Raw genomic sequence first — 24,875 nt, forward strand, 5'->3', positions numbered from 1 at the left:
TACAAGAAAAGCTGTGACTAGACCAGAAAAATCAAGAATACAATGTGTTAGTTCACCTTTTGTGCCTCAACATCTGCTGCCTCTTTTTTGCTGCTAACCCTCTCAGTCTGAAGTCCAATCTTTGTAATAAGAGCCTCAATATTCTGATTCTTAAAGGTCAAATCTGATTCTTGGTCTGCTAGTTTGGATTTCAGGTCCTCAACCTAAAAGAGAAAAACAAGGTTGTTACACATGCTTTAAAATGTGATCCACTGTACTTCAGGGATGGTAAGAAGCAACATGACTTGGATCATAAATTAAAGCTTAGCGTAATTTCCATACTACAGCATTCTACCTGAATCATATTGTCCTCAAGTGTACAGGAAATTGTTTCACTTACCTGAGCAGCAGTGCTTTGGAGCTTTTGAAGGCCGCTGTCAAGCCGGTTCATCTTGTGCTGGAGCTGGGCCCGGGACTTTTGCAGAAGGTTTGTGTACAGGGTGATTTGCTGGAGAAAGCTCTTGGGGGTGGTGTAATTGTGCCTCTTCTCATCGCGGTGGTATTTTTCACTTGCTTCGTTGACACTGGTGTGAACGTAGGCCATGAAAAGACTGATGGATTCCTGGACAGCAGGCTGTAAAAACAAGCAGACAAGCAGGGGGGAAAGAGGGTGAGGTGGATTGAGTAGAGTTTAACATCCGCAAGCTGATGGGGACTGAAATATTATCTTCATAAATTTTGAATTCATCTACAAGTTTTCCATCTTACTAGGGTGGCCCTGACTTACTCAATCTGAAATTTAGGTGTAGCTAGCAGAAATGATTAGGCTTTGAAACCTCTGTGAAAATAATTTCAGAGACATCAGAGACAGACAGTAGTTTGTGAAACAAGGAGCATGTTAACAGTATCTAATGCCTTTCACGTTTTTAAACACTACCTACAATGCCTGCGGCACGACATTGTGATGAGGTATTCATCGTATCTAAGCTACTCAATGACACGCGGGCTTCATTAATCACACGGTTAGCAATCAATTAAAGCGAAGCAAATGCAGAAAATACAAAGATCACCCTCAACCATAACTCACAAAAACATTCTTAATGATTACGGAGAAAGTAGGAAATATGGTATTCATTTAATTAATTAATTTCACACATAATGCTTTTTGAAAAATAAACTATGTTGCTATGAGAAGTGAACCCAAATAAAGCCATTGATTGCCTTGCAATTAAAGGTCGTGCACAACCAAACACAAAACTAATTATTTAATTTCTCGTCTTTTAAAAATCAACTGGAAATACATGGTAATAGATGACCACTATGTATCACACAAGTCATCATGACTTTTTTTTGCAGCTGTTTTTATTATTAATTCCTGATCAACATCCCCACAGGGACAGATGCGCACACTCACTTCAGTGGAAAGTAGCAATCTGGCATGTGCGTACATGTGAGGACAATTCTTGGTTGTGACAGCTGTGCCTATTTAGTGGGTCGTTATGTGCTTAATCACTCTTTGCTCATTAACATAAATGATCCCAGACTGTGATCGCTCCACTGCTATGATGGAAAACAATGTGATGCGTGCACTCACTGCGCGTCTTCGGGCATGTGTTCGGCAATTTGTCAGAACCTCAACATAGAACTAATGATGAGGGATCTGTGAAAATGTTAATCCAGCTGCACTGTAGTAATTAAAAGAGGTTTATTATGGTCTACTCATGTCTATGTCATGGAGAAAATGTTTTTGCATCTTTGATAACACTACCATTCTGGCAACTAATATTGCTGTCTTCAACTGATAATTTACTGTGAGTTATAAAGTGTTACCTCAATGTCATCAATCTCCTGGATGAATCTATAGCTGACCGACTGCAAAGCTTCTGAGCTCCATAGATGAAACCAGTCAATGGTGGTGCACTGGATGAGGGCGGGGAATCGACGGGCCCTTAGTCGGAGCTCATTTCCAACTGGTGACAAACACACCACCACCTATAACAAAAAGAATCACAAAGCGAATTCAAACAAAATACTGAATGTGCAATTAACATTTGCATGCTTACTTAGCTTTAACAATGGCAGTGTCAGTTCTCTGAGAAAAAGCAACACATACAGTATCAAGAGAGCAGCAATATCACCAAAACATCCTAAAGGAAAACAGATGACTGGCAACCTCCTCTTTCTCCCCCGCTTTCCTCACTTTGGCATGCAGTCAGGCAGACACTTCACCAGTTGGATGAAGCAGACGGTGCCATGACCAGAGACCCTGGCACAAGGATTAGCTGGACTACAAATTTGTGGATCCAGACAAGAATTTACTTCCTTTTAACCTCGCGGTTTGACTCGATTTGTTAATTTATCTTGTCAGCCGTAATGCCTTTAAACAGCAGCTGTGAATAGCTTAAATGCAAGAATATGCATATGTAACAAATTATCTGCTTTAATGGCACATATTAGTTTAATTACTAATCAAATATTAAGTCTCTGTCTAGTCTGAGAGTTAGCAGTTCAGAAACTAATGCTAAGTACAGTAATAAATAAGTGTATAAACTACACTTCGCAAACAAACGTTAATAGCTATAGATTTTCCGCAAAACCATTGTGTAATCGATACAGTATGTTTCCCTAAAACATTGTTTCAAGCTAAACTGCAAATTCAAATGTTCTAAAGGTTAGGAAAAATATGTTATTTTAGGAAGATACATCAGGCATATCACAATCAAGATCTCATGCCACAAGTGTGGTCATGAGTAGTTTGCAAAAAAAGTTGATCATATTTGTTACAACTGTCAGTATAATGCAATAGTGGTAAGTGAGTGAAATAAATTATCTGTACAAAAAAACAGCAACCCTGTCTGGCCCCGCCTTATACCTCCAATCGGATTTTTAAGAAACCACCTACCTAAGGACAAACACCCAATCATAGACAGAAGGCGTGTCTGACGAGTTGTCAATCATTTGCCGTGCACTCGTCAGCCAATCATAGCGGACACACTCTCACGGGCTTGTGCTGACCGGTTACCTTGGTCTTCAGGAGCTTTGCTGAAACTTTGGCGGCATACTCACCTCTGGATTGCCAACCATGGGCATAAAGACTAGCAAACTGAAGCAGAGTGAAGGGAACTCATGCAGCTGACTGGATTCAAAAGCGACGCAGTTAGCAGAAACATTTCCTCTTAGCAGGTACGTTTAACACTTATTTTGGATTTTTTTTTAATTGATTGTGTATTCCAAAAAATACAACTTCAAAGTGTTTAGTGTTAGAGTAATACTCCATTACGAATAAGTCATGCTCCCAACGTAGCAGCCGTGGCTAACATAGGCTTATTTACAGTGCTAATGCTAGCTTAGTTGCTAGCAGTTGCTTGCTATTTTGATAAGGCTGGATATGCGTTCTCTTTGAGCATTTATTGCGATTACACACTTTCATAATCGCATGCCATTATAAATGACCATGTTTGAGAATAGTGCTCGTGCCCATTAGTGAGGGGCGTGGCTTTGGTCAGAGACTCAAGGGGAGAGGCATTACTGAAGTGAGGCTACATTCAAATCTTGTTTAAAAATACTTCTTAAGTGTGGAAAAACTGGACCGTCAGTTGAAGTCGGACTCTGTCAGTAAAGAACCTCCAGCAGTTCTCCTTAGTGTCAAGCAACCCATGAGCTCGGACCTCAACTCTCACAGAGGACACAATCCCCTCAATTTCCTCCTCACTGAAGACTTCAGGTATTTCTCCTGCAAGGAGACGCAGTCATTATCACAAACATCAGAACTGCTAGGATCAATATTCATTATTCATGCAGCGGCAGATTTCACAATCATTTAAGAGAGTGAATAGGTTAAAAATGGATTCTGTGCTAAACAAACAAAAAAAACTACAGAAGCACTGAACAAGAATAAATGTAAAATGAGAATCAGACCTGATGACAGTAAGTCATTAACAATGACCAGAAAGCGCTCATCGGGTATTTGTGCATCCGTCACAAGAAGAGCTACACGCTGATTCTTCACGCCAGTCTTTAGGAATAAACCCGCTAGATTCATCTGAGCAAAACCACAAATGAAATGAACATATGTATATGGAAATGATTAAACATCTTACTGGAATCAATACAATAACCCACATGATGACAATATGAACTTTTAATGTTTTTAAATGATTACAGTCAGCCACAAACCTTGTTTCATTAACAAGATATTGAAATATTTTCCAGTGACCTTTAATGATATCTGACAATTATTTGCTGCATAAACAGAGAAGCTCAACAAAATGGAATTACATCAATATCATGCAAGAAGCCAATGGGAATATTGATCACGGTTTTTCAAGTTTGGTTTATTAACTGTGGATGTTTTGTATAAAACCAATGAAATTCAAGGGTCTTGACTATTGATAGAACATTTAGGGAAAATCATGTTTTATGGCAATATACTGGATATCATGTTTATCTTGCATCAGTGTTTACCTTGAGGTCTTGGATGCTGCAACCTTTGTGTAATGTGATTTGGAAGACTTCCACAGAGGAAATGTAAGCAGCCAGACGAGTCAGGCTCTGCTTCCCACTACCCCCAACCCCGATCAGTAAGCCGTGACTGCCCGGAGACTCCAGGATGCGACTGATGCGACAGCTGGCAACGACAAGATCTTTTTCGCTTGAATTCACATTACTGTACTTGCTTTTGTGAAAAAAAAAAAACTAAAACAAATATAAGTTCAAAAAAGTAAACATATTACCAAACACACGAAATATTCACTCGCTCCGATCATGTGCTATATATCATGACAGTACTTACACATGTTGCATTGCGTCCTCAAACAGTACAAGATTCATGGATGCATTGAGTTCATTGTAGCTCTCCAGCGCATCAGTGAGGATGGTCCTGAGCACAGACCAGTCTGTGACAGCCGTGTAAGAGGATTCCTTGCCCATTTGGGCAAAGTGGCAAAAGAGAAGGGGTTGATTTGTCACCTTTTCATCCTCAAATCCCTGGATAAACAAAATATATCAATTTATTTGGGACTACTGGTCAGTATTGTTGACCAATAACTATTTATTATTATTTTGGAATCCGAGTTTGTATTGCACCTCAAAGCATTCATGCACAGTCTCCATCTGGAGCTTCCGGAAGAGCTGCAAGTCTTTGACATCTAATAGCCTGTCGGAGTAAACTCTGCAGGACTCATGGAGCCACAGCAGAGCCAGATCAGTGCTATTTTCTACATTCTCAGGTTGAGCAAAGAGGACGCCCTGAACCACAAACACACTAATACTTAGCTTTATTCACAGGCATTATAGCAAAATATTACAATCGTACAATCAGCATTACCTGAAAGATGTTAGACATGTCTCTCATGTTGAATGTATAGTGAAATTTGATGGCTGTTGGTAAAAAGCTAAGCTCCATCTTGTGATGGAGTGTTACTGCAGCCTGCACTACTGCTGCAATGCTCTTCTGAACCGGCAAACTGAAGTGGTACTGTGTCAGGTGACAGCTCAAGATCTGCCCAAAGATGGACATCAGAACCTCGGCTGAAGGAAAGTTCACCGCAAATACGGAAAAATGTCTCTGTTAAAAGAAAATATTACATTATCTTGATTGATAGTCCTTTTATTGTACCTGTAGCCCTGTTTAAAAGCATCCACTATAAGTCAAGTTAATTTCAGACTATTAGTCTTAAATTAATGGGATCACCAATATACTAAATACTAATATATCTTACAAGTAAATAATATCCATTACAGTATTTAGTTCCATATTCTAAACCAGTTAAGCTCAAGTTTTAATTATCCTGTGCACAACTTCTGTCAGAATGTAATATGTACACAGAACACATTACTGCTAAAAAAAAAAAAAAAAAAAAAAAAAAAAAAATTATTCTCTGTATTTTGAAATTTTAACTTGCAAACATACCTGTAGTCTTGGGTTGATATTGAAGCTCCCAGCAGTTGGGTTCATACAGGCAACATATTGTGTGTTGTGTATTTCTTTTAAGGACAACTTTTGTCTATCGTACCTGCCGTTATGTGAAAAATGCATGAGAAAGCAGAATCCAATGCAATAGTAAAAATGTGCCTCCATACCAGTGCCCATAATCCAGATGCTGCCTTATGAGTGTGTGAGGCTGCACTGTTCCATAGGCGTCAACAGCTGGCATGTTCATATCATCGATGACGTACACTAGCCTTTTGCTGCCTGCAGGTGAGTAACTTCTGCCTGCTCTTTTCTCTAACTGACGTTCTAGGGTCTCTGCAAAACCAACAAAAATAATGATTTTATTTTAAGGGAACAACTAAACTCCTCACACCTGCTCAGAGATTGGAAAGTACCAGCAGATGGCGCTACAGCATACATTTGCAACCTGGAACAATTCACATCCCGAAACCTCCCCCGACTCACCCTGCAGAGCCAGGGATGTTGTGTAGTAGTTGAAGGGTACTTTTGTAGTTGTGCAACTCTCTGGCAGATCATTTAACTTATTCCTGACAAGTGCAGTTTTCCCTACTCCAGCGTTCCCCACAAGCATAAGCGGCTGTCTCCGCTCCAGCAACAAGTCCATGAAGTAGCGAAGACGTAGGGTCTCTGCTGTGTGTACCAGAACAGCCTACAATCATACAAACAGCAGGAGGACAGGGAACAGAAGCATACATGGTTATTAGGGCTTTCTTTGGAGTGATTTATTGACAGACGTGTTCAGTGAATTGGATGTGATTTATAATTTCTCGTATTTCACCAGTACACCACAACTATTCTGTCATAATAGCATCATTTGCTGGGAACAAAACCCCACTAATTATGGTTCAGCAAGACCCTTTGGAGAATTCACAGCTGTATACAAGAGCATAAAGAAAGACAAAAGAGCGTGGGTGATAGCTCAAGCCTTGTTGCTCAAGCCTTCCTCCCCACACAGTCTGGTATGGGGTGTATTAGAGGGTAATCACACACAGTAGCAAGCCTATCAACCACTGGACCCCTGTCATAACCTCTCAAAGTGACTTTAGCCTTACTTATTATGCTCACTGAGGCATATGTAGATTTTTAATATGTGCTTATTGATCATTGTTGGTTATTCGTCTTAAAAATGTTCATTTTTATGATTGTGTATATCACACTTTGTCAAACCTGTGAAAACATTTTGTATTTTGGGAAAAGAGTGAGGTGTTCTCACTTGTAATGGTGTGCCAGTTTCCATTTCAAAGGGAGGAACAATGTCACTCCAAGGAAGAAAGCGTTTGGTTTGACCATCGATGTAGAAGTCAAACACTGTCCCCTGTGCTGGCAGCTTCACCGTCTTCATTTCTTTGCTCCACCACTTACTGAACTCCAGCCGGTAATCAAAGAGCTAGATAATCAAAAAACATTTCAGAATTTAGTGCTAACTCTCAAGGCACAGGGCCATTCCAAATTAAAGACTGTCAAGCTTTATTTTTGGTAATTTAAACTGTTAACATGTGAGTGAATGAATAGTGGGTGCAATTGAGTGCCTTTTCCTGAGTGCCTAGAAAAGTGCTACATAAGTGTAATGCATGATTATTATTATCATTATAAACAAAGTATATTGACGTATTCCATCTTACTGTATGTTTGTTTTATTAGAAAGACAAAAAAGTGAAATATGAGCAAACCTAGTATTAAATGTAAGAATAAAATATCATCACCAGTATCACGTAGGTATGCTTTTTTTTAATCCGTACATCATTTATGTTGGAGGGTGATTTTATTCCACCCAAATACATATATATATGTATTATAGGTAGTCTATTTTATGTAAGTATTCACCTATAAACTGAGATGCAAAAAAAAAAATGAAATCATTTAATACATTAGAAAATGAATACCTGGTCTTGACTCAATGCCCCTCCAAAAGCCCAAATGCAGGCAAAGATAAAGTAGGTCTCATAAAGCTCCCTTGAAGAGTCAGATGGAATGTTTTCTGGGGTTAGAAGGCAGTCGAGCAAAGTGCAGAGTGTCTAAATGAGAAAAGAGAAATACAGATAAGTTCTGTCTTGGTTATTTCGTCGAGGCAAAATGGAAATCAACGTTTGCTGCCTGTGTGATGTACCTGCACCAGAGAGTTCTCAGGAATTGGAGTGATTGTCTTAAAGGTGTTTCTCATCTTCTCAAGACAACGTGGGACATATTTTTCAAACAGAATGGTTAAGTGGGCCCTTTCTGTTTGTCGTTTTCGTTGGTCAATCCAACTGGTGACATATCTGAGCGAAGATTTATAATTTATTAATGAGCTGAAGCAATTACGATGTCAACATCATCTAGCAAAAAATAATAATGAAATAAACACGTCACATGTCACACCATGTCCCACTCACAGCTAAGGAATGGAAAACAATTGTTTAAGACTCACGGATTCCAGCCCAGGTCTTGCTGGTTGATGTAGAGGATTCCTGCTCTGGACACAGTGGCAGGAGTGGCTGCTCTCAGGTGGCTAATTTCAAAAACAAGCCTCATGGATGAGGTGAGTGGCACCCGCTCATTGCTAGCAAGAGTCAGGACCTGAAAGATTGTATACAGCTTTATTTTTCCTAAATAATGATCAGCTAGACATAACCTAAACAATGAAAACATATCTCATCAGCTCAGTGACATGATTCATTGCTCTGGAAAAAAAAAGAGCTCCAAGTACTCTCACTCCAGGAAATGATTGCTGAAGAAGGGTGAAAGAAACATATTTTTCTGTCTGTACCACCTTGGTTACTATGTGTTGTACAAAAGTGTATGAGTGAACAGGAGGGAGGTACCTTGTTGTCATCCATCACTGTGTTGAGTGATTCAATCCACATCGGATCGATGTCTCCATCCAACACAATCCACTTAGGTCCAAGGTGGGACATGTTCGCTTGCTCTCGCATCAGCGATGAAAGCAAACCTTACATTGGGGAAGCAAACAGGAAAGGAGATTGCAAGGTATTAGTTTCATGTTGACTGGAGGGTCTTTAGCCACACTTAATACGAATGAGCACTGTAGTTTATGGATTTAAATATATTTTTATTTCAAATAAATTATGCTTGCCGTCTTTCCACTCCCGAGTTGCAGGATGGATGAAGCCAAACAATTCATCTCTGACAACTGCTTTTGGATTGAGGTCATTCCAGACAGGCTTCTTCTTCAGGTTTAAGTAAGTTTTATAGAGAACCCTCAATATCTAGTGAAAAGTGAGTACAGTATGCCGGAAGTTAGACACTACTACACAGTAACTGCATAAGCGATGGATGTATTTTTAAGAAGTACGGTAAAACTGTGTATATCTAACCGAGCTTTTCCCAGTTCCAGCATTTCCAACAACAAAAACAGAATGACGCACAGCCATGAGTTCCACCAATTGCATCACCTTCAAAAAAGAGATGTGATGACATTTTGGATATTCATTAATTATTTTAAAAGATAAGCATTTATGAGGCATACCTTGAGGATGAATGCTTCCTCTGGCTGGAGTTGGAGAGAAACTGTGGTATTTTTTACTTCGTTTTCAAAGTCCCAGTCTCTTTCTCTCTCTACTTCCAGGCCTGGAAATAGATCTCGCAGCAATCCAAGGAAGATGGTGACATCATCAGTCACAATTTTTGGCATGTTGAAGTCCCTCAGCGCACGCATTAACACCTAAGAAATACGTTGTTGCATCAATGTTTTTTTTAGTATAGTAGTATTTCTTCTGAGGAAAGCTGAAAGAAATCTTGTTTGCACACACAAATTTGGATAATAATCTCTGCTGAAATTGTTTGATAATAAATGTATTGAGCACACAGCACCCTTTCTTTCCAGTGTTAATGCATCACCTGATCCTCAGGTTTTGTCTTATCTCTTCTTCTGAGCGCACCAGCCACGACCAAAACAGACTTGACAGCTCGTAAACCCCAATCATAATGGTCCTAACAAAAGGTGTGTATTTAGATTAATGCTAAAGTAAAAATATATATGTATAACAATGTGGCAAACTACATTGACCTACTTGCTTGGAAAGAAGCTCTTTGCACAAAACGTAAAGAGAAGTAAACCTCCTGGCTAGAAGCTTTGCACCACAGAAGCCCTCTGCCACTAACATGATCTCACAGATGAGCTCAATGTCCGGTACCACCATTGCACAGGGTCTATGACAGCATGAAGATAAAGCACATATTTAAACTAAAGATACTTAATGACACATTATAAGGGTGTATAATTTCTACCTGAACAAAGCCTTCAGGTTCTCAGGTAGTTCTGTCCTTCCTGCATAGCCCGGATTCATAGTGATAAAGATCCCGACAGAGGGCTTTAAGACAATTTCTGTATTCAGAAACAGGAACCTGAGGAAACGTCAACCTGTTAGTGGTACCAGTTATCTTTACCTTGTGCATAAGGCTTTATACATTACGATTAATCTCTTCACCTTTTCTTTTTAGATCGGATGGCATCCTGGATCGTTTTCACCTGCACCGCAACAACGGACAAAACCTCGACAGGGATGCGATTGAATTCATCAAAGCATCCCCATGCTCCAGTTTGGGCTAAACCCTTGTAGATATTGCCTGTTGACTTAGCACGAAAATAATAGAGAGAAAACCAAATTAACAATTGCATTTTTGACAATATGCAAAATAAACAAAGGGGGTTGATTGTGAAATCTCCAACCCTGTAGTCCATCTGCTCAGAACAGTTAAAGATGTAGACCATGACACCCATTGCTCGGCCAAGATCCTTTGTGGTCTCGGTTTTGCCAGTCCCAGCAGGACCCGCTGGTGCTCCGCTCATGGTCAGGTGCAGTGACTGAGTCAGTGTGATGTAGCAACTAAATTAATAAAGAAATAAATATGCAGTATTTTGAAACCTTTGATACATTTTCTGAATGACAATGGCCAGCATTCTTACCGGTCCGTAAGGGGAGTGATGACTAGCCGTGGTGTATTTCCAAGATACTCGTAAAGGTAAGCGAACTGGGCATCACAAATGTTAATAAAACAGTGGCGCTGCTGCTCATTCCAGCAGTGTCGGAGATGGGAAAGCCACTGGAAGGCCTGCGAGGTGGTGATCTAGAAATACAAGTGACAACTGACAAACTACTGTATGCTGTAGCAAAGCAATCACCGTCAGGACAAAGAAATATGACAGTGGGAACTGATTAAAAATTTTAGTTCCATTAGTCAAATAAAATGAGCCTAACAATAAAAAAAAAAATCGAGTCTTCAAACAGTGAATATCATTTTCTGGTCAGGTCAAATTTGCCTGTTCTACAGTTAGTTGAATCACAGATTGCTCACCTTTTGGGCAATTAAATTGGCAACAACATCTCTCGCATGCACATCAATGGTGCAAATAGTCATGATCTTCTGTCTGTTTCCAAGACTCAGCTCACTCAACAATATGTTAATCAACACATTTAGTTGAGCAACCTGGGGGAGATTGGAAAGAACAACTTGAAATAAATCAAAGGTTATCGAAAAACATTAACAGTCTAACACTTCAGTTTTCAGAATATCTGCAGTACAGTATATGAAAGTGGACACTGCAACTAGATAATTTGGCACAAACAGCTTGTGACTAAAATATCACTGGGAATCGTCCATTTGTCACTGGTCTTGCATGACAGCTCTAATCCATCTGCTACAGGGAAGATAAGATTATTAAAGCAGCAGTCAAGGACATGTTAACCTGACACAGCACTGGCAAAATTGACATTAAATCGGATGCGATTATGTTGGCATGAAAAACATTTATATGTCCTCTTCTCACCTGTTTTTTGTTATAGTCTTTAAGAGCAGACTCAAATCCTTCTTCCAGTCTTTTAAACACAAGCTCCACATCGTTACTCCACCATATCTGTGATGCAGTCAGAGCAACTTGGGCTGGATAGTCAAGAATCCACTGCTCTCTGGGCCTTTCCTCGTACACAGATACAGCCTCAGACAGGTGACACCTAACACTTTCCCTCATGGAATCCTCCAGACAGGCAAGCCATACCTCCACCTTGTACGATAGCCATGTTACAGCATATGCAAACGTTTTAACAATGAAATATTAGCATACAGTTGAATATTATGGAATTTGCCTTGAGATTAATATAATATGAACACTATACTACTCTAGATATAATATTTTATCGCAATAGCTTACCACTCCATTACAGTAACATCCCTTCTGGAATGGTACATACTCCCTTTCTTTGCTGTACATGCCCTCAGCAACTTTAGTATGATTTTTGGAGAATTCCACATCAGACATATTGTCAAATAGTTTTAACAGGTGGCACGTTACCTGAAAAATAATAAATTATATTTAATGTACAGTCAATATTGAAAGGTGGCTCTTACTATAGAAACAAGAGAAAGTCAAAAATGTACATCTTTAGGGCGGCTTCCTTTCGAGAGAATATCCAACAAGTCTGCAGATGATATAAAGTAGAATCTCGGAAATGCAAGTCGTTTTGTCTCCAGGTATTCAGCAAGAGCCTTTTCACATAAAGCCAGCCTGTTAAAACAGATGGTTTCGGAATTATGATAATAGTATTTATGTTTAAAAGGTCCATCCATCCATCCATTTTCTGAGCCGCTTATCCCCACAGGGGTCGGGGGAGTGCTGGAGCCTATCCCAGCTATCATCGGGCAGGAGGCGGGGTACACCCTGAACTGGTCGCCAGCCAATCGTCGGGCACACATAAACAAACAACCATTCGCACTCACGTTCACACCTAGGGCCAATTTAGAGACTTCAATTAACCTACCATGCATGTTTTGGGGATGTGGGAGGAAACCGGAGTGCCCGGAGAACACCCACGCAGGCACGGGAAGAACATGCAAACTCCACACAGGCGGGGCCGGGGATTGAAGTCCGGTCCTCAGAACTGCGAGGCAGACGCTCTAACCAGTCGTTACCGTGCCGCTATGTTTAAATAATAAAATTAAATTACCTTTTCTGAAAATCCTCTAACTTTTCAAATAGTTTGGGTTTATTGGTGGCTTCAATGACATGTTTGGTTTTTGCACTGTCCAACATTAATTCCTGAAGGAAAAAAAAAAAAAAAAAAAAAACTGGATTCAATTGGAGTCCTGTTGGTCCAGAAAATCAATTACACTGGGGAACAATTAGAAAGCAAAATTCTGTTGAGTTATATTTTTATGCTGATTAAAACTAAAATTGGCATGCTCATTCCAAAATCGCAGTCATTTTTCTTCTAGCACGTCAAGTTTTTGCTCCACAGCTTACCCTCCAAAAAAGCAAAAATCCACTGACTAGCTGTAGTAAGACTTGTCAGCTGATTACGATTGGACTCATTGACAGCTACGTGGCAACTTGTTTGTGCAGTCACAATTGAGGCAGTGCGGTGAAAGGTGTGTGCAGCTCCCAATAGGTCAGTACTATCAATATCTGCAAACAGAAAGCTAGCATAGTGGGAGTTAAGAGGATTTGTGCTGGCTTCTCTCTTAACCTTGTAACCATCGGAAGACCGTTTTAAGTTCTAGTTCGTTTTACGCAGTTTTTTGTTTGTTTTCAAAGCTTGTAACTATTCCATCTTAGTGTTTTATTTATAAAGGTATATATTTCCTTTGTTCCACTTTGTTCAAAAACTTGACGTGAAAAAGAAAAACTAAGATCAGTTTGGGATTTTGCACCCAAAAAATAGTTTAAAACAGTTGTCAGACATAACTCAATAAAAATTGTGTTCCCCCGTGTATTAATGCAAGCGCAGACCTGAAATTCAGCGTCGATCATTCGAAATCTGTGTGCATCTGTTGGTAGTTGCTGGCAGATATCATCACAGCCTTTAAAGATGCTTTCTAAGTAGGCCCATGTCTTCTGCACCTCCATCCAGACCATCAGCACAGAGTCAGCCACTGTTAGCTGTCTCTGAAGTTCCACAACTTGGCCAAGAAAGTGATATATGTGCTTGCTCTGAAAGATGCCCTGGAGCTGAACCTTAAGGATGGGCACAAAGAGTTGGAATGGTTATGGTTATCTAACATTTGTTACAACCATAAACAGTAATCTGCAGGGGGTCACATCTTGATAAGCTCATATGCACCAGTTTCATTTTCAAGCAATCTCATCAGCTTGTCACACCACAAAAAAAGTGGGGGAGGATACAGTCTATTTACACAAAGAGAGGGGCACTAAAGTAGTAAGACTTCTAATTGCTAGCTACAACCCCCCCATTGCATCTGGTGTACATGTACAAAGACCACCGCGGTGTAACAATGCCCCATGTGCAATAGCGGCTGTAAATCTGACGACTCAATAGGGACCTCTCCTGCCTCAGCTGTGCTGTTTGCCAGTCAGACAGACCGGCCCCATTCTGCATTCTCGTCTACATTCAGCATTTAACTACGAGTGTTTCTCACAGACATCTCATCTTGAGAACTAGTCCTTGCGTGCTACAGCTACAGCCTTTTTGAGATGATAAGGTAATTCTGAGCAGACTCTCAGAGCAATTTACCTGATGATCCTCAAGCGTCTCAATGAGCTCCTCGTCACATTTGAGAAGGGGCACAGAGGTTTGGTAATGATCTTCATAAGAAAGCTCCATTGATGCCCATATCTGACTAATTTCTGTCACAACCTGAAATTAAAGAGCAATCTTTTTTTATTCACAAACTGCTTTTTTTGTTTTTTTTTTTGCTAATAAGAACTTACTTATTCAAGGTTCATCTGCAGTTGCGGTCATAAGTTTACATACCCTGCCAAAATTTTAAATATGTGTACTATTTAAAAAATAAAAAATAAAATAAAGAGTGATCATGCAATACACATTTATTTTATTTTTAAAGTGATTAAAAATTAAACTATAACGCATTTCAAAATATCAGTATAATTAAAAAAAACACAGCAATAAAGAAAATAATGAGATGGTCCTTGTTTAAAAGTTTGCATACCCTTAGTTCTTAATACTGTGGATTGCCCCCTTTAGCATCAATGACAGCTTGCAGTCTTCTGTGATAGTTGCAGATGAGGCCCTTTACTTTCTCGAGTGGTAAAGCTGACCACTTTTTGGCAAGAAGCCTCCACTTCCCGTGAATTATTGGGTTGCCTGACATGAACTGCACGATTGAGATCTCCCACTGTGTGTCATTGAAATTGAGGTCAGGAGACTGTGATGGCCACTCCAGAACCTTCACTGTTTTCTGTTGTTGCCACTGAAGAGTTGACTTGGCCTTGTGTTTTGGATCAGTGTCATGCTGGAAAGTCAGAAGTTTGTTACATTTGCACCTTCCGAGCACATGAATGCTAATTGTCCTCCAATATTTTCTGCTAACGTGCTGCATCTTGTCATCAGTTCTTACAATATTCCATGTGTTGTTGTAGCTCATCCCTCCACAAAGCATCAGAGATCCACCTCAATGTTTCACAGAAGGAATAACGTACTTTTCATCAAACTGTAAGAATTGTTGACTCCTCTCCAAATACGGCTTTTATGGTTGTGACCATGAATTTGAGTGTAATCACACCAAATAACGTTGTTTCAAAGGTTTTGAGGCTTTTCTAGGTGCTGTTTGGCATACTGTAAGCAGGCTGTTTTGAGGTGTTGGCACAGTAACAACTTTCTTCTCCCAACTCAACTGTGCAACCCACTTTTGTTCAAGTATCTCCTCATTGTGCATCTTGAGACAGCCACACCGTGTTTTTTAAAAAGAAGGCTGCATTTCAGCTGAAGTTGATTTTGGGTTTCTCTTTAGATCCCAAACAATCTCCATGTCAGTCGTGACTGAAATCTTTGGTGGTCTACCTAACAGTGGCTTGGTGTCAACAGAATGACCAATTTTCCACTTCTTTATCAGAGTTTGAACACTACCGATTTTCAAATCTTTAGATATCTTTATATATAAAAGATATCTTTAGATATCTTTTTATATCCATTTAGGGATTTCAAAATTGAACTTCTTTTTCTCAAAGGTCCTTTGACAGTTCTTTTGCTTTCTGCATAGATCAGTATGCAGCCAAGTCAGTGTAGCCCCTGGATGAAATGTGTAGGTGTCCCTCATGAGCTTGACTATATTTACATGGACACTAATTACAATCACACAATTCAAGGGTGTAGAAACTTATCCTTAATAGCCATTTAAACCTGTTACCAGGCCAACCACTGAAGGGTATGTTAACTTTTGATGGGGGCCATGCGGGTGATTTCAGTTGTCATTATAATTTAAAAAGGGCACTCACACTGAGGTAATAACAAATGGCTTCACCTGACCACTACCCCTAAATAAAGCAAAATAAAGGTTTTCCGCATGATCAGTCATATTAGCCAAAAGATTGACAATATTTCACAAATTCTGCCAGGGTATGTAAACTTATGACCAGAATTGTACCAATAGACCTATCCAAACTGATGAAAAATATACTTTTAACCTTTCCAAACACACAAACCAAAAGACGGGAGACAAGTGTGTTAAATCTCAGATTATTATAATAGTTTTGTTAGTGACGATTATTTTCGTGATACGATTGACCATCATGCATAAACAACTGAAGAAGAACCTTCTCAATGGCCATTTCTTTAACTGCCTTATCCACGGTGCTGCGGACCTCTTCTTCGTAAAGATGAAGTTGCAGAGCCAAAAGGTCCGCCAGGGTGGTATGATCAGTCACAGTGAAATTCATCTATATATATATAAAAAGAAAAAACTTTCATGTGAAAAGTTTCATTTCCATGTAGCAAGACATTGCTCTTAATTAGTCATGCACCTGCATTGTCCTTATTAGTTGCACCCAGTGACGCTCTCGTATTGCAAGGTTCTGTAGCTGACTCACAGCTCGCAGTGACGTCAACAGGTTCTTCACAAAAAGGTCTAAACCGGAATACACATTCCATACACGAGCCTCTTTGTCAAGCTTCCGCATGTCCTACACAGACGGGTTTGTAACCATGATTAGTTATTAGGCTAATGTCATCATCAAAGCAGTGGTGCATGACTGGAGAGATGTGCACTGTTGGTGATCTAACCTTAGCAAACCCCCTCAATTCTACATCCATCTGCTCCAAGTTTATCTGCCTCCATTTGCTCTTTGTCCAGTGTTCCACACTGGTCTGTATAGATAAAGACACATGCATAGGGGTCAATAGGCTGAGGGAGCTTAATTGGGCATTTAGTGGCAAGAGAATCAATGACCACCAAGACAGTAGGCTGGTCAGATTATTGAGTTATTGGTTCTTGGGGCTTTTAGCTATATTTCCATGTTCTTAAAATAACTAGTACACTACTTACATGCACAAATATGACAATGTCCCACAGTTCTTTGAGAACAATGATCTCGCGTTTGCAGAGCTTGATGTCTTTATATTCAGGAATTGTGACGTCAAATAGGTGTGTTGAGGCCTGCAACACTGACAACTCTCTGTCCATTTCTCGGATTGCTTTTTCAGACTAAACAAGAATAGAGAAAAGAAGAGAAGAGAGAAAATCTGTTATCACTATTGCGAATTGTTTTCTATTTTTTAACCATATTTAGGCCACAGCTCAATTCCTACTTTATCCAGACTAATGTAGGGATGAGATGTTTTGTAACTGAAAGGTGCAGTTGCTCTGAAGATGTCCCTGAATTGGCTTTGTTTCACCTGAATAAGAAATATAATTTTTACATCAAATTATGTTATATAGAATTTATGCATAAACAAGAGACAGAGATGAGTCGTGACCTCAAATTCCAAGCAGCATCTTCGTAAAACCATCACTTCTTCATTTTGCAGAGGAGCGACCTCATGTCTCACTTTTAAGGACAATTTTTTAGCCCCATTCCATTTTTCAGGGAGTTCCTAACAAGTGTGTTTTCATCAGTTGCAAGTGATTCAAGAAATAAAAAGGATTCCCCCCCCATTACCTCAAGCTGAAAATGGACCTTGTCAGGAATGGTCACTCCATGCCGTTCTAGGAGGATCACTGTGTCCCTTAAAGGCTCAAACATCTTGTCGGTGACAACTTGTCTGTCTCTAATGGCCAGGAGGTGACTCATGACTTCCACCAGACTCTGGTAGTCTCCTTTTGGCACACACTTAGCAAGCCCTTCAACAGTAGTACGGACAAATCCTTGAAGGCCATCAAGACTGAAGGGAAAACATGAAATGTAAGAATGACACAAAGACTGTTTTCTTTGTTCTGGTATTTTAGCAGAGTCAATGGTGACCTGTTCGTGACATATGTCAAGAGGTGCTCCTTAAAAAGCCAACTCCACTTCTTAATAGTGTTTAGGAGGCTGGCTTTGAAGTGCTTAATATCCACCCGAAACCATCCATCAAATACTCTGGAATCTTCAAGTTTGCATGTTTCAGAGTACAGGTCCTCGTAGTAATCAATCTGTAAAGTTAAGAACACTGTTATTTACAAATGCAAATATCATATGATTTTTGCAGCTGATGAGGTGAAGACGCCTTTCACCTGTTCTTTGAATTGATCAACGGTAGGAGGGCTCTCTGGGAGAATATCAGCTCTGTGAGCCTCCACCTCTTCAGGTGTTAGCACTCGTGCATACAAGAGGAACTGGGTGAGGAACTCTGCCCGGTCATCTTGCCACAAATGGGTGTAGCAATCAAACTGTCTCTGGTAAGATATGGATTTGTTGCGGACATTCTCAACTCTCTCCATCACGTCCTTCCGCAAATCCAACAAATCAAGCATGTCTTCCATTACATCCTGTATGGGTTCAATCACATGACGGTTGTTTGCTAAAATGCTTTAAGGCAGTTGTGGAAAGTGAAGACATTTTTTGGCTTTCCATTTCTACTCTTTCCCTTGACATAGCCTCTTTATTTTGGAGGGTCCTTCCTCCTTATGTCCAGAGTTCTACAACAACAGCAACAGCAGATGGACAACCAAATAAAAGTCTATCTATATATTGTAACAATGCCCCGGAGTCCAGTAAAGTATTTAAAGTGGTTTATCATTCAGCACAAGGGGGAGATCTATGCGTCTAACTCTACAAATACTTGCCTGTATGTATTCTAAAATCAAACTATTATGTTGTGGAGTACATTATCTATTCAATTAAGACATGGGCATTCTAATTGATTGATCAATTAACTTATCATTAAGAACTCTATTGATTGTGTGTACAGTAGATGTCTTGAAGAAAGTAAGAAAAAACAAAGTGCACTACTTGGGAGCAACCAGAAAAGGTATTGTTAATTTAGTCTGAACTCTGAACTACAGGTAGTTGCTATCTTGAACAAAAACATGTTAGCTATAGGAAGTTGAGTCACATTCACATTATGGCAACTCCTCACCTACCACATCAAAAACATTGAAAGACATTTTCCCATTGCATTAAAAATAACTATTCATCAATCAATTAATGGATCATTAATAGTCAATCGAGGAAATTCTGTCAAATGCCCATCACTAATTGTATTACAGAAGCCAATGAAATTCAGTACCTGATAGTTGTCCACGCTAAAATCAGAAGCCAACCTGTTGATATTCACTGCTGCCTTAAATATATCTCCAACCAGTCCTTCTAACAGCTCATAGAAGCCATCTCCTGCATCTCTCTCCAGTGATGGAAGGAAGATCATCCCAGAATCCGTAAGCATCAAATGAGCCTCAAATAGAGGGGCCTGCTTGGGATATGAGTCCATGTTGTCCACAAAGAATTGGAGTGAGTGACCGATGAAGCCGAAAAGACCCTCGACCACCATCTCGTCCACATAGTCCATGTAGGCCCGGCAAGCGTCTGAAGTTGGGTCTGCATTGAACAGCACCATGTTCTCCTAAAGATTGTTCACAGCATTGTGGACAACAGGAGAGAATACATATGCAACATGCAGCGTTATTAGATGCAGATTCCTTCCTGCTTTTTGTTTTCTTTTAGATTTTACAGGTCCAGTACATGTAATGTTGGGATTAGTGAGTATACATGCGGAAAATATGACCGACATAAAAGAGAGAATATTGCCACAAATTGTGAAGCACCTGGACCAACTTGTGGATGGAGTCTCCATCTTGTTTTATTGAGCTATATATCTTGTTAACACGGTCTCCCCTGTCCTCAAGCTGTAGCAGTGAGCTTTTCTTGTTGTCCTTTCTGCAAAACATAGTGTGTTTGCTCCATCTCTTCATCATTGATTGAATGGCATCACGGTTCTCCTTTGCTCTAACGACTCGGTTAACAAGGTCTTCGGCTTGTTTTTTTGTGGTGCTTATGAAGCTCCAGCAGTCCTGGTCTTGCCACATCACGTCGGTCTCCGCTCTTTTCAGTAATTGGTCGACTGAGGCCAGTTCATCTCTGATGAGTGGGAGTTCAATTTCGAGGAGAGACTGTTTGAGTTTGTTGTACCATTGCACGATTAGCTGCAGACTGCTCACATACTGAAATATATCCAGATAATTAATGAGAACCTCTTAAACACCGACAAAATAGTAACAGGTACTGCTGAGTGCATGTGAGCTTCTAACCTTTGTGAAAAGGTCACGCTTCTCAAAAACAGTCATGGCTGCCACAGGGATGTTAAGGTTGAGCGTTTGAATGTACTTCACATCTTTCAAGATTTCAGCCAGCTGAGGAACAGAAATAAAGATCTGTGACACCTGACCCTTTGGACTGAGGGGCAGGGCTAGGTTTTTGGCAGAATCAAATAGAGCAGAGGTTCCCAAAACTGTGGGGGGTGCAACTCCGAAGGGTGGGGGTGCAGTGGTATATTATAGAAATTAAGACTATTTTTAAGGATCAATAAAATGTACTCACTATGAATTGCATTGACTATTTAGGAGCAAGAACAGTGCTATGGGTGTCTGTTGGGGGGGGGAAAAGGGAACTCACTTTGGGATTGAAATTGACTGCGATGAGGTCATTTGAGGAGTTTCTAAAAATGAGTGGTTGTTTCAGGTTAATCTGGCAAACCTGCTCCAAACCATCACACCACTCAGTATAAACACCTTCCTCCCATTGGTGTAGAAGACTAATCATCTCCGTGGATATGTGGTGCTCTTCTGTTGTATCCATGCCTCCCTCAGATCTGAAAATGCTGAATAATAAGTCTAGAGCTTTAGCACAGTACTGCATCTGGGTATATGAAATGTATAATTAAGTAGTCATTTCACACAACCTTTTAAACACAATTTTCATTTTTTCCCATGGGGCTTTAATGCGTTCTCTGATCATTGTTGCCCATTTTAACACTCCAGACATACGAGTCATGTTCTTTCCCAAACAACTTTCCAACTGTAAATAACAAGAGAATAGTAACGGAGTGTTACATTAATCCTTTTAGCAATATTAATTCAGCTTTTGGTACCTACCTCATCGACTTGTGACTTAAAGAGCCATTTACAATTGTCCAGCTCATCTCGGAATTGTTGCAGCAGTAGAGGAATGTTGGGACTGAATACTTGTAGAATGTGTCCTCTTTCAAGGAAAGGTCCAAAAATTGTTAACAGCTAAAGACAAATACCAGAGAATATGATGCCATGATCGTTTGCTGTCACAGTGGGTGAGCTGTCTGCACTAGTTTCGATACAGCACAGTATAGCCAGTCTTTCTTACTTTAAATGCTGATTCTAGTCCTGCACAATCCTTAAACGCTGAGCACAGTAGGCTGGCAAATCGGTATTCAAAGTCCACAATCTTCACTTTGAAATTTGTGTATTCCTTCTCAAAATCCTGTAAAATCAAGATTCAAGTCAAGTTTATTTGTATAGGCCTTAACACAAACTTCGCCTCAAAGGACTTGGCAGGCCCACAGTTGACAAACATTGGCTACATCCCCCAATCAAAACCCCCCCAACCAAGCAGAGGAAAACTCAAAACCCCATTTTGGGGGAAAAAAAGAAATCTCGAGAAAGGACCACTGATGGAGGGATCGCCCCTTCCAGGAATAAATATTGTGTATTGTTACAGTGTAAAAACAATATTGTTTTGCATTTGGTCTACATTTACTAATGTGAAGAAAACCTTATTAGATACAACCTATGTTTATTCAAGAAAAGTTTACCTGGCCGTTGCAGTCAAGAGTGTTGTGATCACAGTGGATCAATTTCAGGCAGTGCTCACTGAACTCAGTGTACATCTGAGCAACACGCTCACTGTAGAGTTTGCCTTTCGGCCCACCAAATTCCAGTTTTTCCATTCTTTTGTATTCCAGCATTATTTCAAAAATGTCCTGCAATGAAGAAAAAACAAATGGAGTGCAACCTAACCAATGACATAAAATACATGAAGTTTTAACCTTACCTCCAGTTGTAGCATGCGGTTAAGGAAGATGTTGAAACGTGTGAAAATCATGACAGATGGGAAATCCCACGGAGCATGTCTTGCACGGCTTGCCAACCTCTCCCTTTGACTCTGATAACTCTCTTTGAAACATCTGAAGAGTTTTATCACCCTCTTCACCATGTGTAGACCTTCCTCAGGGTCTTCTCGCAGTAATAAGTCAGCAGACAAATATGTAGATGCCTGTAAGATCAAATAGAACACCTGTAAAAGTGTAAATCAACCTCTGCTGTCACACATGGTTGACAGAAGCAAAGTGCAAAATAATGTGTACATTTATTGTATATACAGTATTAGGACAATAACTACAAAGGTAAAATCACGAGTCATACCTGTTCAATGAGCAGATTGCAAAACTGCTGAAGTAAGACAACGATTCGTGTGGGCCTTTGATATGGTTGGCAATTAGTCAAGATGAGGAATAACAGATGAAACAGTGCAGGGATGGAGGCTTCAAAGTGTGCGAATCCTTGATTTTCCATTTGAGAAAGTTGAACACACAGTGGCTGTAGATACAGGTCAATGTCCTCTGCTTCTTCGAGTGCTTTTGAGAAACAAAAGTTGTTTTTGAGAGCAAATTTAAGTAATTTTTTAAAAGTTGAATGTGTATCATTTGGCTGGAAATGACACATGCAAAACCTTTGTTGTCAGAGATAGTAATGAAAAATAGTCTGTATTTTCCAAAAAATTCAGATATTCCTAATCTTGTTTTGAAAATGTTGAGAATTAACATCCTTTTTCAAAGGCGAGGTCGATTGCCTTTCAACTTGAACGCTGCACCAAAGGAATTATTTCACGTTTTGGGCATGACAAGGGTATGTACTTGAGCAGAGCATTTCTGAATATCGACCCAAATGCGTGTGGATTTGATTTAAAATCTTAATGGAGAAATAAAATCATACACAGTCAATACGAACAATCCGAAAAGGGGTGAGGGCTAGGAGGAGAAGTCACGGCTTATAGTCTGAATTTCATGTAATTTACAAATTATTTGGGGTTTGATTTTGGAAAAAGATCTTACCATCAAATACATTTCCTATCAGGCTCTTTATGGCAGGATAATAGCTGCTTTCCATCATCTCCAACATCTTTGCCATCTCCTGAACAACAGGACTCTGAAGCTATACAGGGTTTGTTTTTTGTTTTGTTTTGTTTTTTAAGAAAAAGAAAAAGGGGAGTGAGGTGGGACATCTATATCAAGGAATGTCAGGAGATGACAATAAAGAATATGAGCATTTTCAGTGCATGCCTGTTGATAGATGCTCTGAATATTGCTCTTCCTGGAAGCCCAAAACCTCAGCTCTGCATCGGGCCCAGGATTACTGCCAGTCAGAAGTATGTCTGATGAATCCTCCTTCAACATTCTCTGGATCAGATTGGTCCAGTTACTGACCTGGGTCTCTATGTTGTGAGCCAGTGCCCTGTCATAGTTACCATACCTGGGGTTGTAAAAATACACGTTTTGCGTCTACAATCTGCTCCATTATATTCTGTGATAATATGTGTGTGTAATCTTACATTTTAGAAGAACTGGATGCATTTCCTATCCAGTCTGTATCAGGTGGGACAGCGAGGACAGATTTCCCCAAAGCACGTCTCCGCACAACTGATGTTTTACTGCATATACTCCTTGCATTTCGAGTAACATCCTCAGATAACAGTTGTGGCCATGTGTGCTGGTTAAGGTTGTTGGACAGCAATGGGGCACATATCTTGGAAGTAAACAAGCCAAGTTTAAAAAAAAAAAAGGACATACTACAACTGAGCAAATGATAAAATGATGGGAGTGTTTTGGTGTCACCTGTTCAACTATGATTGACAGTTGCAGTAATGGACATGGAGCCAATACACCAAAAAGCAGAAGCTCCCTGTAGTCTTCTGAATTGACGGGGTCAGCTCGCTTCTTTGTGGTGTAAATGAGCCTATTTCTGGCAACACTCGGTGTCTGTTCGGAAAAAGAAGAAGAAGAAAAGAAAATACATGCACCAAAAACAATATGACACATTTCAACCGTATTAAGCTTAGCTAGCACAAATGCTAAGCTAGTTATGACTGTATTGGTTAATTTAACAGTTAGCATACCTCATTAGTAGCGACCAGACTACCTGTCTTTGACAAAGAAAAATAAACAGTCGTGTGTTTTTCAAAAAGGTCTGCCAAAAGTGTTTGGAAGTCTTGACTGGCAGCACTTTTATCCCACACTTGATGCTGCATTTGTAGGAACTTACAAACTTTGCCCTCGACAAACTTTACTCTTACATCGTCGAGAAACGAAGGCACATTTTCCTCGTCGTCCGACATGTTGGCTCACTTTACGACCATGACGTTGAAACGTCAACACTTTCGGGAATAAAATAAACACACACCAAAAAAAAAAAAAAAACTCTCATGTGATATCCGTGGAGAAATAGCCGCTAAATTGGTGTTACTCCAAGCGTTTGTCGGTGAAGAAGAGTGTCCTGCGTTGAGAGGTCCACGGGGAAGGTTCCGCGTGGAGTTGCCAAGCAACGGACAGTCTCCTCAATCACTGCCGAGGACGTTTCGGAGCGCTGTGTGTCACCGTGGGGAGTTTTGTGGATCATGCTTATGGTGAATACATAAACACGATCTGACCGTTTGCTCTAGTCGCTGTCGAAGGAAAAAAACAAAAACAAAACAAAAGTAAATATTGTTTGCCAAACAGATCACACAAATGTTAGACCGTACACTAGCTAAAAT

The 24,875-nt window shown here is 40.0% G+C and overlaps 1 protein-coding gene across 2 annotated transcripts in view; it reads right to left on the reverse strand.

The window, feature by feature from the left end:
* si:dkey-233k19.3 (dynein axonemal heavy chain 11) overlaps window positions 1–24,458 on the reverse strand; it is a 40,884-nt gene extending 16,426 nt beyond the window's left edge. The window contains exons 1-58 of one of the 2 annotated variants that reach the window (XM_061675829.1): window positions 24,240–24,458; window positions 23,959–24,102; window positions 23,676–23,869; window positions 23,407–23,596; window positions 23,179–23,278; window positions 22,490–22,701; window positions 22,119–22,340; window positions 21,880–22,047; window positions 21,432–21,548; window positions 21,188–21,325; window positions 21,004–21,110; window positions 20,709–20,904; window positions 20,345–20,446; window positions 19,862–20,257; window positions 19,327–19,659; window positions 18,332–18,586; window positions 18,081–18,250; window positions 17,778–18,000; window positions 17,596–17,712; window positions 17,428–17,514; window positions 17,165–17,323; window positions 16,903–16,986; window positions 16,644–16,802; window positions 16,437–16,559; window positions 14,398–14,520; window positions 13,656–13,880; window positions 12,874–12,965; window positions 12,308–12,434; window positions 12,081–12,221; window positions 11,700–11,933; window positions 11,228–11,359; window positions 10,839–10,999; window positions 10,602–10,758; window positions 10,360–10,505; window positions 10,160–10,276; window positions 9,943–10,081; window positions 9,770–9,862; window positions 9,399–9,593; window positions 9,247–9,324; window positions 9,006–9,138; window positions 8,734–8,861; window positions 8,340–8,488; window positions 8,040–8,190; window positions 7,816–7,947; window positions 7,146–7,319; window positions 6,377–6,581; window positions 6,061–6,226; window positions 5,891–5,993; window positions 5,306–5,545; window positions 5,065–5,226; window positions 4,772–4,965; window positions 4,444–4,606; window positions 3,870–4,021; window positions 3,797–3,834; window positions 3,570–3,727; window positions 1,810–1,971; window positions 380–613; window positions 57–203 (exon numbers count right to left, since the gene is read on the reverse strand). In XM_061675829.1, coding sequence (XP_061531813.1) covers window positions 57–203; window positions 380–613; window positions 1,810–1,971; window positions 3,570–3,727; window positions 3,797–3,834; window positions 3,870–4,021; window positions 4,444–4,606; window positions 4,772–4,965; window positions 5,065–5,226; window positions 5,306–5,545; window positions 5,891–5,993; window positions 6,061–6,226; window positions 6,377–6,581; window positions 7,146–7,319; window positions 7,816–7,947; window positions 8,040–8,190; window positions 8,340–8,488; window positions 8,734–8,861; window positions 9,006–9,138; window positions 9,247–9,324; window positions 9,399–9,593; window positions 9,770–9,862; window positions 9,943–10,081; window positions 10,160–10,276; window positions 10,360–10,505; window positions 10,602–10,758; window positions 10,839–10,999; window positions 11,228–11,359; window positions 11,700–11,933; window positions 12,081–12,221; window positions 12,308–12,434; window positions 12,874–12,965; window positions 13,656–13,880; window positions 14,398–14,520; window positions 16,437–16,559; window positions 16,644–16,802; window positions 16,903–16,986; window positions 17,165–17,323; window positions 17,428–17,514; window positions 17,596–17,712; window positions 17,778–18,000; window positions 18,081–18,250; window positions 18,332–18,586; window positions 19,327–19,659; window positions 19,862–20,257; window positions 20,345–20,446; window positions 20,709–20,904; window positions 21,004–21,110; window positions 21,188–21,325; window positions 21,432–21,548; window positions 21,880–22,047; window positions 22,119–22,340; window positions 22,490–22,701; window positions 23,179–23,278; window positions 23,407–23,596; window positions 23,676–23,869; window positions 23,959–24,102; window positions 24,240–24,458 — 9,366 coding nt within the window. Of the gene's footprint in view, window positions 1–56; window positions 204–379; window positions 614–1,809; window positions 1,972–3,569; window positions 3,728–3,796; window positions 3,835–3,869; window positions 4,022–4,443; window positions 4,607–4,771; window positions 4,966–5,064; window positions 5,227–5,305; window positions 5,546–5,890; window positions 5,994–6,060; window positions 6,227–6,376; window positions 6,582–7,145; window positions 7,320–7,815; window positions 7,948–8,039; window positions 8,191–8,339; window positions 8,489–8,733; window positions 8,862–9,005; window positions 9,139–9,246; window positions 9,325–9,398; window positions 9,594–9,769; window positions 9,863–9,942; window positions 10,082–10,159; window positions 10,277–10,359; window positions 10,506–10,601; window positions 10,759–10,838; window positions 11,000–11,227; window positions 11,360–11,699; window positions 11,934–12,080; window positions 12,222–12,307; window positions 12,435–12,873; window positions 12,966–13,655; window positions 13,881–14,397; window positions 14,521–16,436; window positions 16,560–16,643; window positions 16,803–16,902; window positions 16,987–17,164; window positions 17,324–17,427; window positions 17,515–17,595; window positions 17,713–17,777; window positions 18,001–18,080; window positions 18,251–18,331; window positions 18,587–19,326; window positions 19,660–19,861; window positions 20,258–20,344; window positions 20,447–20,708; window positions 20,914–20,994; window positions 21,111–21,187; window positions 21,326–21,431; window positions 21,549–21,879; window positions 22,048–22,118; window positions 22,341–22,489; window positions 22,702–23,178; window positions 23,279–23,406; window positions 23,597–23,675; window positions 23,870–23,958; window positions 24,103–24,239 lie in introns of those variants that run through there. The other variant, XM_061675830.1, reaches the window with a different exon arrangement.
* Window positions 24,459–24,875: the final 417 nt, after the last annotated feature.

The sequence above is a fragment of the Phycodurus eques genome, chromosome 4 (genome assembly GCF_024500275.1).
Source record: "Phycodurus eques isolate BA_2022a chromosome 4, UOR_Pequ_1.1, whole genome shotgun sequence".
NCBI lineage: Eukaryota > Metazoa > Chordata > Actinopteri > Syngnathiformes > Syngnathidae > Phycodurus > Phycodurus eques.